Here is a 12037-nt window from a genome sequence, read left to right as displayed (position 1 = left end):
CCACAGGTCGCCATCCCCAGCGCGTAAAAGTGGCCACTTTGCGCATTCATGCAGTCCGCCGGAGACGCCGCGTTATCAAGCCGGTCACCGTTGCAAAAGATCTCGCCCGATGATGGTCCTCCGGTGGTCCCCCTCCTCCCGCTGCTGGCTGCCCTCCTCTGTCTCCTATCCCAGGTCCATGGGGGAGGCAGGGGCATAAATAGGCGACGTCCGTTTATCTTGGCAGCCAGGTTCAAAGCATGTCTCTCTGTGTGTAGCTGTGAGAAACGACCAGAGAAGGTCCACAGACAGACAAACACATACATACACACACACACTCACACACACACACTCACTCACTCACTCACACATGCAGGCTTGGTGCGTGGGCTGGCTGCGCCCTCTGGGCACGGCGGTCAAACGGTGTCCCCGCAGCGGTTAGTGCCACTGTGCTGCTGTTCTCAATGCGTCCCTGTGGCGTAAGCAGCAGCAGCAGCAGGGTTGTTGGCACACATGGAAATGGAAGAGATCCGACTACAGATGAGGTGCCGTGGAGGGGGTTAGAGTTTAGACCGCACCCTGCAAGCCCTGCCCTCTGGCCTAGGGCTGTCACAATTAGTACATAATCGTCTAATGATCGTGGTTATTTGACATAATCGCGATTATTTTTCATTATGGTTTCCATGTTGAAAAAAGTCGAACATAGTGGAAATAGCAGATCTACAAGCTTTGCATCGCGACGCGTTGTAGGTCGGCTTCCACTATATCAATGTTCTTTTTTAAGTATAAAGTTGTCAAATATGTCAGTCATTTCTTTGTAGGTTATGTGTCATATCTGCCATGTGCAACTACAAGCCAAACAGAAATGTAATTGTCAACAACAGAAACACAATTGAATCGTTAATCGCAATCATTTGAGTGACAATTAATCACTTAATTAATGTCAAATGTCATAATCGTGACAGCCCTACTCTGTCTGATCCCATGCATGTAGCCTGCGCTCGCCGCACCTCTCCTCTCCTCCTGCCTTCATCATCTTCACTCAGTGTCTCCGCTTGGCGCTTTGTCCCACTCGACGCGACTCTGAAAGTGTACAAATGAAACCATCGGTTCCCTAGCACTGTACAATGTCAGAGTCATATCGACACTCAGGGTTTTATTGTGTAGACAAACATCAGCCCACTTGGCCGTCTAGACTGGCGGCCTGGCGCTGACATTGTCCTTTGGACTCGCCTGTGCTTGCGAATGTCTTCAAATCGACAGCACAAACCTGAGACGCGTGCGCACGGAGCCGGACGCAGGTGCGCGCTCGCATACACAGACAGCAGTCCAGTTTTCGCAGCAGACAGGCAGACGGATTATAGGCCTAGAATAACTGGGAGGAGACGGGGGCTCCCGGCCTCCCGGCATTGTGCACGGGGATCAAGGCCGCGGAAAACGGAACGGATCGGTGAGAGGCGCGGTGAATTATGTCGGGGGGGACAACAGGTCCGGTTTCACTGAACGGAGACAAGACATCCAATACCCGGCGACTGGGACGGGACCGTACCCCACTGAGACTCCGCTCTACTCTGCCCCATCATGCGCCATCAAAGTGGCTTGAACCGAATCCACATTACGCAAAAAATATCACTTTCCACAGTTTCACTTATAATCAGTGGTGGATAAAGTAGGCCTACTAGTTTTTTTTTTACTTGAGTAAAAGTATCAATTCTGCAATGTAAAAATACTCCGTTAGGGTGCCCACACACCAAAATACCTAGAGTGTAATCTGCCAATGCATTTCAATGAGAATGGAGCGTTTTTAGCAGAAATCCTCTACTGGCAAAAAAAAACGCTCCATTCTCATTGAAATGCATTGGCGGATTCCACTCTAGGTATTTTGGTGTGAGGGCACCCTAAACAAGTAAAAGTCCAGAATTCAAAATGTACTTGAGTAAAATTACGGAAGTATTGGCATCGAAATGTACTAAAAGTACCAAAAGTAATACAAAATAGCAGAAGTAAAAGTACAAAATACCAGATCTACAAGCTCACAACGCGTCGCATCTATTTTCAAATAGCTAAGGTATAGAATAGGGCTAAAGTGGTTAATGTATGTTTTATGATATTATAATTTATATCTGCAAACTAACTAGTAACTAAAGTTTTCAAATACATGTAGTGGAGTAAAAGTACAATATTTTGACCCGAGATGTAGTGGAGTAGAGGTAAAAGTACTGGATATTGGAAATACTCAAGTAAAGTACAAATACCTCAATGTACTTAGTTACTTTAGTTTACACCACTGCTTATAATGCTAGAAAAGCGTTTGGGCTATTAGGCCCACCTCAGGAATTTAAGGATAGAAACATGTCAAATGGTTCCATGAACCATACAGTCAAACAGTGACTTTCCAATTGAGACTTCAATAGCATTCCTTAGATGCTGCAACACCTTGAGTCAATATGTCACTCTCCCCCGAGAAAAGGCCTGCAATGTGGATGTGGCTTGTCTGGGAGGCAAGGCAACTAGTGGGTTGGCTTAACAAAATTATCGAAACGAAGTGGATAAAAGCACCAAACTTTTTTTGAAGCTTCTTTAGGACCTATAACGATGGATTTTAGCCTTAATTGGGTACCAAACTTTATTTTGAAAATTACCCATAGAATTATCCATATCAAGTTGGGCTCCCATCGACTTTCTATAAAGGAGGAAAATACCCAGAAAAAGAAATCTGCTTTAAGTAGGATGTGAGGGGTCTAACTAGGGGTTTGTCAAAAACTTTCCTTGGGCTAGAAATGGCCACACAAAACGATGGTTTAGTGATGAGTCATCACTTTCACAGTTTTGTGGGTGTTTTTGGGGGCCATTCCTAGCCCAAGGAAAATTTTGTAATGGATTCAGATTCATGACATTGTAGTACATCTGCTATGTTTTAAAATATTAGAAATATCTTTGGAAAAGATTGGAAAATGTTGAATAAACTGTGACAAATATTCTCTTCCGGGGGTCCCCGCCTGGCACATTTGTCAAATGAGGATTAGGGAGGGGACGATAATGAAAATTTCATATCACGATTATTGTGACAAAAGAATTTGTGATTTACGATATTATCGCGATAATCAAAATCCATTATCCTGGGACGGAGCGTTTGCAAAAAAAAAAAAAAAAGCAGATCCACAAACTCGTCGCAATGTTAGCTTGTAGATCGGCTATGTTTTGGCAAAGACATTTGATAGAGAGTGAAAAAAGACTATCAAGTACATATTATTATTATAAGTGCCTTTTACCAATTATAGAGGGTCTAAAAGTGGTACCGGATATGATGCTCGGCAAATAAAAGGTGAATTTATCTCGGTGCATGACGGAGGACGATATCATGATAAATGAAATCTCCACGATATGATTATCGTGAGTGTTTTTTATCACGATAAACGATAATAACGATCATCGTCCCATCACTAATGGGGATCTGCGGTATCAAATACATATCAATTTGGGGGGTTGTGACATGGAAAGGTGTGGATCTGAACCCCTATGGCAGGGTTCCCCAATAGGCGGCCTGCGGGCCCCCACGGGGGGCTACTGTCTGGCCCCCACCAACCCCAGTAATAATGGTGGTATAAGAGCAGCAACAACACTAGTATATCGTCATTGTCAGGTGGAAACCTTGTATCTCCAAATTTGTACATTCATTCGCAAAGTAAAGCCCTGCTTCATCATTCAAGGCCGTCTCACAAAAGTAGTGAAAACAGCAGATCTACAAGCACACAGCGCCTCGCGGTGCGAGGCGTTGTGTGCTTGTAGATCGGCTGTTATCACTAGTTTAAAACATTTTTAAAATGATAAATGCAAAACGAACGGTTTTGGACGTACAAGATTTTCACCCGACAACGACGATATCTGAACTGTCGCTGGAGTAGTGGGAACGCCACCGTCGCCCCCTGTAATGTTGTGGCCCTCAGCTTGGTACCCTAGACATGATTCGGCCCTTGGGGAAAACTAATTGGGGAACCCTGCCTTATAGACTCTGTCGTGGACAGGTGCACCCTGCGCTGCGAGAGCGCCCCTTGATGTTCTTACTTTATATGTCTAAAGTAGCTCCTAATTAGACTAGACTTTAAAACCAGCAGTACACACACCGGTGTCCAGGGAAAGCAGTGGTGGAAAAAGTACTAAGTAAAAAGTAAAAGTATCAATACCACAATGCAGAAATACTCTGTTACAAGTAGAAGTCCGGAGTTCAAAATGTACTTGAGTAAAAGTACAAAAGTAATGGCACCAAAATGTACTTAAAGTACCAAAAGTAAAAGTACTGATTAGGCAGAATGTCCCATTTCAAGTTTTCAAATGTATAGAAATCATTTGAAAATAGCAGATCTACAAGCTCACAATGCGTCGCATCGCAACGCATTGGAAATTGGATATACTCAATTAAAGTACAAATACCTCAAAATTGTACTTAAGTACAGTAGTTAAGTAAATGTACACCTCTGAGGGAAAGCAGTAAAGAATCTCTTTTTATAAAATATTTTCGAAACATTTTTATTTTAGTGTCCGTTTTTCAAGAAAAAGTTGACTATAGCTCCTTTAAGATACTCACCACCAAAAGATTCTGCCGTTAATTCATTTATTTTAAACCCTGCCTGGAAGTCCCTGTTTGTTCAATGACACTTCCTCCACCCACCTCCAACACTAAACCCACTATACATCAGTGGTTCTCAACCCAGGGGCGTCCCCAAATTATATTGAGGGGTCCCCAGATGTTTAACTTAATGAGCAACATTGTTTTCTCACTCGACAGTAAACAAACCAACATAACGTTTGAGTGTATATGCCACAGTTTTTTTGAGAATCAGTGAGATCGAGAACAGGAGCGCTCGTCGTGCGGCGCGGGGCAGAACAAGCGGTCGCTTTGATCCACGACAACGACAACGTAGCGTCGGAAGGAATGATAGCGCCTCACCCCACGGAGGTTATGGTTAGGGTTGGGTTAGGGTTAGGGTTAGGCATAGTTTTACTGAGATTAAAGTTAGGGTTAGAGTTAGGCATAGTAAGCTAATGGCTAAACACAGCTGAGCTAGGCTAGTAGATAAACAAAGAAAGAGTGGTCGCAAACGAGTGACGTCAGCCACTACACAAGTGAATGGCTGTTGTCGCCATCTCATTGTGAATACGCAGAATTACACAGGTGCGCTGATAAGAGACAATCAAAGTGAATTGATCCAGGTGGTGTTAGGGGTGTGTGGTGAACTACAAAACGAGCGCTCTTACCCCGATCTCACTGAGTTACCCAAACTGACTGTAGCATATAGACTAGAGAGGGTATCTGCACATTTCTAAAATGACAATTTAAGGACTTTTTAATACCTCTAAAATGGCTATTTTCACAATAGAACAGTCTTGTACAAAATCGAATTCCTTCACTTAGTGCTTGCCGGGGTGGAGGGGTCCGCAGTTAAAATATGATTATTTTGGGGGTCGCGGCCTGAGTTACTACAGTGCCAAATCTTTATGTGATATAAACCTTTTATCTTCTTTTTTAACATCCACTTGAACCCTAGTATCCCCTTTTCTGATGGGACACCAAAAATAGCAGATCTACAAGCTCACACCGCTTGTAGATCGGATAATTGTCGGCAAAGACGTTTGGTGTAGAGGGGAAAAAGAGCTGACCAAGTACGAGTTTTCTAAGTAACAAGGGTTTAAGTGGTTAACTGGCAGAAAATACACATGAACATGAATCCGACACAATGCTACACAACGATAGGGCTGTCTAACAAGTCTATGAAGCTACTGTGTCTATGAAATCTATCAAAAACAATTGCAATACAACTTTATACACAGTATGCTTAAAAAAATAAGAAAAACTAATCTGAAACCTCTGCTCTACATTTTAGGAATATAGGCTGATGTATAATGTTGATATTCAAGTTTTTTCTGGACAGATGCTCTTCGTTTGTCTTCTACGTTGCCCTTGGCGCTGGGTATCATTGGAACAGTCCCTTCCCCTTCTTCTTCTTCGGTTTCGAGGGGGAGCCCGTCCCCGGCACACTCTGTAGGGAACAAAGCAAGTGTACTATTTTCTCCAAGTGTACTATTTTCTCCGAAATATAAACCGCCTTATTCGCCCCTCACTCGCTCCTAACAGTGTCCACTCTCTCCTCACTTCCCGCTTGGATTATTGCAATTCCATACTTTTTGGTCTCCCCCAAAAACTCCTCCATAACGGTAGCTTTTAACTACACCGAAGCGTTTGCTGTCGAAAGGGAGCCATCGGCAGCTTTTTGGCAAGAGACAATTGCTGTCGATAAAGCCGGGACCCGTTGATGGATAACCGGGCTGGCTCAGTCGGCTCTGATGGCATCATAACGACTGATTGTAATCATTGCATGCTGAAAATAGACGATCTACAAGCTCACAACACGTCACACTGTGAGCTTGCAGATCTGCTATTATTCAGAGTGCAACACTCAAGCTCAGCACCATTGCGCCAGCAGAGCGTGCAAGTACTGCATTCGGCTGCGCATGTAAGTAGGTAGGTAGGTAGGTAGGTAGCTGTGTGTGTTTAAGCCCCATAGCCCATTCAGGGACCAGCATTTCTGGCAACGTTATCATTAACAGCCAATTAAGGACGAGCATCCCTGGTGATGCCATTAATGTCATTGGCATCGCCAGTGGTGATACCAGTGGCGCAAGTTGCCACCTCGACAGAGTGCAGTTCTAGTTATTAATTAGTTTCGTCAGTGAAAAAAAGGGTAGTTGTCGAACATCTTTCATAGACGAAACGAACTCTGTATGAAACATCAGTGCCCACACCCTAGGTGGGGTTGGCAAAAGGGCCTTTCTGTGTGGAGTTTGCACCAGGAGCCCCTGGACAGCCGGGGCGCCTGGTGGAGAGGAAGGTAACTGGTTGGGAGAGTGTTTTCTGCTGGGGTTTCAGTCCGAGTGTATCAAAGGGTGCTTTCGGAAATGCGCACCGGGTGTGTGCTCAGTGTAGTGAGTGCCTAAACCTAACCCTAACCCTTACCTCAGTAAAACTATGCCTAAACCCAACCCTAACCCTACCCCTAAACTCAGTAAAACTATGCCTAAACCTAACCCTAACCAGACCAGGTGCGCATTTCCGAACGCACCCTCGGACTGAAACACCAGCAGAAAACACTCTCCCGTAACTGGTTGGAATAACGTGGTCCTTCCACACGCTACGTCCAACCGGGGAAACTCCCCCCTGTCAGGTGAGAAGAAGCAACTTGGACTCCTCATGCATAGAAGGAAGCGTGAGGTCAGTCGGTTGTCTCCCCAGGTTGGCAGAGGGAGTGCAGCGCCCAGGATTACATTACACAATATTGACACCGGGTGAAAGATGGGTTACAAAATCGTGGGATAAAAATAAAACACAGTTTCGTGATTTCACCTGCGGTTGCGTGCTGGTGGGCATCCGACCAGGACTGTTCACAACGTCACGACTCTGACCTCTGGCTCCACGGTCCGGCTCAGCGCTCGCAGCCGACTCACCTAAAGCAGGGGTCTTCAACGTTTTCTGGCGAAGGACCCCTTAGTTGAGAGAGAGATGAAGCACAACCTTTTCATAGATTGCATAGTTTCATTGTTTGACAGCACAATCATCAGTGTATTCTGGATTCATGTCAATTTGTGTTTTCATGTATTTAACCAGTTGAACCATCAATACTTAATACACTTGACCTTTTACTCTATAATTAGTCTTTTCTTTTTCCCCTCTACACCAAACCTCTTTGCTGAAAATAGCCGATCTACAAGTTCACAAGCTTGTAGATCTGCTATTTTTGGCTAAAGATCTGCTAAAGATCTGCTATTTTTGGCTAAAGTCCCCCCCCCCCCCCCCCCCCGTACACGGGGACAGGAGGGCGGGTTGAACGTGTGTCGCAATAATAACGCTCACGCGATGGTGTTTTTCACTAGACAATGAAACTCAACGGTGAACGTGAACGGATCATTGCCGTGAACATGAACGAAATCGTCCGTTCACCGAAATGAATGTTTATTTTTTTCCCCCCACCACTAGACAGTAGAACACGCTCAGCTGGGGACTTCTGGTCCATATTATTTGCAAACACACATGCACGCACACAGACCCCCACTGCACCCCCGTCCCCCGTCCCAACCACAGAGCTGACAGATGAGTGTGCATGTAAACCTGTGCGGCATTATGCAAACACACTGTTTATTATGCAATTATGCAAACGCACGGCGGGTGCATATAGGAAAACACACCTCGTTCATTAAAGCCCTCTCTTTCTGTGCTTTCCCCCCCCCCTAAACCGAGTCAAAACGAGACGACTTGGAGACAGTGGTGTAAAGTAACAATTTTGAGGTATGTTTTACTTTCCTGGAGAATTTACAGTTTTCACATTTCAGAGGCAAATATTGTACTTTTTACTCCAATATAATTATTTGAAAATAATCTACTAGCTCACAATGCGTCGCGACGCAATGCATTGTCAGCTTGCAGTTAAGATTCTGCTACGATTGTTTTGAAAACTCTGCACAATGAGTACTTTCTACTTTGGTACTTTAAAGGAGTAGTTCACCCCCAAAATGCCTTTTTTTCTATTGATTATTCACGCCTAAGGACACTTGAGTTCAATAATATTTGTAGTTTTTTGTCGCATTCCCAAGACAAAGATTTTACCAGTAATGCTCCCTAATCGGGAGATAAGGGACCTTCAGGTCGCATACACAAACTTTAGAAGGCAATCGTAGGCAATCAGGAGGGAATATGGGAAATGGGACAGATCTATGTTGATGACTTGATTTTAGAAATACTGTGTACCGCTTTGTGTGATTTTAGGACAAAATCTGTAGGAGCAGTGTCCAAAAATGTGTTTTGCAAAAATCAGCCTGATGGTGGCACTAGAAGAGGGCCATGTGAGAAATCAGGTGTGGAGGTTGTGATTTGCTATCCAAGGAGTGTGTGTGTGCAAAGTTTGGCATGGATAGGGGCAACGGTTGCAGAGATAAGAGTAGGTTTCCATGGCACGAGTAATCAATAGAAAAATCATTTTTGGGGTGAACTACTCCTTTAAGTACATTTTCATAATCATACCAATACTTTTGTACTTTTTTACTTGAGTACATTTTGAATTCTGGTCTTTTTTTTTTTTATATATATTTTTTATCCCACGTTTTTTGCAACCCATTTTTCTCTATAGTCCTGGTTTCCGCTCTCCCCCTGCCGCGCCAGGGGACATTGGGGAGCACCCGGCTGGCTAGGGGGAGGTAGTATAGAAACCAGGACTACTGCATGTTTTTGTGTGAGGGCCTATGCCCAAGGAGACACGGGGAGAACATGCAAACTCACCACAGAGAGGCCCTATCGCCAACCCCACCTAGGGTGTGGGTGCTGATGACGCGGGTGGAGGAACACGCCCCCAGCGCCCACAGCTTCCCCCGGCGGGAATCAAACCCAGGACCTTCTAACTGTGAGGCGAAGTGCTAACCACTGCACCACCGTGCCCCTTCTGGTCTTTTACTTGTAACCCGAGTACTGGAACTGAGTAACCTTTCCCACCACTGACCTGTGGAAGGGGTGCGGTCAACCTCGGTGTGCTGCTGGGTGGGAGGAGACTGCAGGTCGCGGCTCTCCTCCGACCGCTTGCGTTTGCGCGTGCCGTGGCCCACGACGGTCCCGTAGAGGGCCTGGAGGTCGCCCGCCAACCCGAAACCCACCGGCTGCCTGGAACACAGCTCGGGCAGAGTCTGAGAGACACACAGAGAGAGAGAGAGAGAGAGAGAGAGAGAGAGAGAGAGAGAGAGAGAGAGAGAGAGAATCAGTAAGTTAGCACATTTTATTCCATTAAAGGTTCTACACCATGCATTTAAAAATAATTTATATAACATTGTTGGTGTCCCAAAAACGTTTTTCAAAAGGTTTGAGGCTAAATTACCACTCCTGAATACAGAACCCCTGTCATTTCTTTTTTTTATTTAATTTTTTTTTATCCCACGATTTTGCAACCCATTTTTCACCCAGTGCGTATTGTCTATGTAATCCTGGGCTCTGCTCTCCCTCTGCCGCGCCTGGGGAGACAACGGACTGACCTCATGCTTCCTTCATTGCATGAGTAGTCCAAGTTGTTTCTTTTCACCTGACAGGGGGGATATCCCCGGGATGGACATAGCGCGTGGAAGGAACACGTTATTCCAACCAGTTCCTTTCCCCTCCATCAAGCGCCCCGGCTGGCCAGGGGGAGGCATTATTGAGACCAGGATTACTGCATGTTTTTGTGAGGGTATCAACCCTAGGAGACACGGGGAGAACATGCAAACTCCACACAGAAAGGCCCTATCGCCGACCCCACCTAAGGTGTGGGCGCTGATGACGCGGAGGGAGAAACACGCCCCCAGCACCCACAGCGTCCCCTTGCGGGAATCGAACCCAGGACCTTCTAGCTGTGAGGCGAAGCGCTAACCACTGCGCCACCGTGCCCCCAGCCCCTGTCATTTCTGCCTGGCTTTCAGAGCATTTTCAGCTGCAGTACCACCTTGTCCTCAGTGGGAGGACTGCACTATTGAGCCAATTTGGGCCCCACACTCCTCCTGCCCACCCCTCCCCAACGCTCTCCCAGCTCCTCCTGCCTCCTTCTCAGGCCTGCCCACCCCTGCCCAACTCAGCACAGCAGTAGCAGTTGGTCCCGATTGTGATGTCACAATCGGACCTAAAATCAGACAGCCCGTTCTGAGACCTGCTTACATAGATCTGTCCATAAACTGAGAAAGACACAATGGTCAGAAATAGGACTTTGTGAGGATAGAAGGTGCGATTAATCAGATTGAATTAATCCTTAATCCTTATTGCGACCGTAGGTCGCATTTACTATCAAAAGCTCCAGGGGCTGTCTGTCAGTCCGTCAGTCCGTCAGTCAGTCACACTTTTGCCCTGCTCATATCTCCACAACCGTTGCCCCGATCCATGCCAAAATTTCCACACAAACTCCTTGCCTGCCAAACTACAACCTCCAAGGATCCCCGGAGTTCCAGGGACCCCCAGGTCCCTGGGGGACCCCCAGGTGTAAAAACATTACCACATACACGTCACACTTTCCCCCTACTCATATCTCGGCCACCGTTGCCCCGATCCATGCCAAAATTTCCCCCAGGTGTAAAAAAAATACCAAATGTGCAAAAATGACCAAATGACCACCCCCACGGGGCTGCTCACGGGGAATTCCCGGGGACCACCCACTCCTGGTACTCCAGAACGGATGCAAAAGTGGTGGCGCCCCCAGTGGAGGACCCCCTCCACTGCAGCTCACATAAAATGCCCTAACTCTGCCTAGGAGCGTCCGGGAGAGCCGGGGCCGGTACCTATTCGTCCACCAAGGCAACGCGGAGACCCCACCCCTCATTTCTCACATGGCCCTCTTCGAGCGAGACCTACGGTCGCTTATCTCCCGATTAGGGAGTCTTACTGGTATATATATGTGTGTGTGTGTGTGTGTGTGTGTGTGTGTGTGTGTGTGTGTGTGTGTGTGTGTGTGTGTGTGTGTGTGATTGTTTCTGGTAACTCATGTGACCCATGTTATTGCCTGATTAGACAATAACATGACCAAATTTTTTTTTGAAAGTGAAATATCCCTTTAAGACTGGAACACACAATATTAGCAATACTTCAGCACATGAACCGAAGACAACGGTGAGTCTTTAGTAGTTGTTGTTGTTGTTTTGTAGCATTTGGGAATGAACCTCACTGTGATTTTTCATACGAGGCCTGTAATGTAATATGTACTGTAACTCCTATGACCACATTGCCATGTATGTATATCAAATATTTGACTTCATAAGGCCAATATACTGTATTTGCCGTTGAAATATGGAAAACCAAAAATAAGAGTAAGGTGAGGAGAACCAGAAATAGGATGTGACCTACGCAAATATGTCCCGACTGCTCGTTGAGAGGAGAAGAGACGCTTGGAAGGGAAAGCGTAGATCAGAAGGTGAGGGTGAATATGATAGTACACAGCAGTGTTTTTTCTTTTTTTTTTTGGAACGCATTAATTGCGACCGTAGGTCGCATTTACTACCAAAACCTCCA

The 12037-nt window shown here is 45.9% G+C and overlaps 1 protein-coding gene across 2 annotated transcripts in view; it reads right to left on the bottom strand.

The window, feature by feature from the left end:
• Window positions 1-5600: 5600 nt before the first annotated feature.
• The window catches only part of nhej1 (nonhomologous end-joining factor 1), a 53086-nt gene continuing 46649 nt past the window's right edge, over window positions 5601-12037 (bottom strand). For both annotated transcript variants that reach the window (XM_080720742.1, XM_080720743.1), the window contains exons 7-9: window positions 9522-9702; window positions 7379-7518; window positions 5601-6017 (exon numbers count right to left, since the gene is read on the bottom strand). In XM_080720742.1, the coding sequence (XP_080576868.1) occupies window positions 5952-6017; window positions 7379-7518; window positions 9522-9702 (387 nt within the window). In that variant the 3' untranslated portion in view covers window positions 5601-5951. The remainder of the gene's footprint in view (window positions 6018-7378; window positions 7519-9521; window positions 9703-12037) is intronic.

The sequence above is a fragment of the Nannobrachium achirus genome (assembly GCF_963921795.1).
Source record: "Nannobrachium achirus genome assembly, chromosome: 24".
Taxonomy (NCBI): Eukaryota; Metazoa; Chordata; class Actinopteri; order Myctophiformes; family Myctophidae; genus Nannobrachium; species Nannobrachium achirus.
Note: the sequence above shows the minus strand (reverse complement) of the source record. Positions and strands in the feature narration are given on the sequence as shown.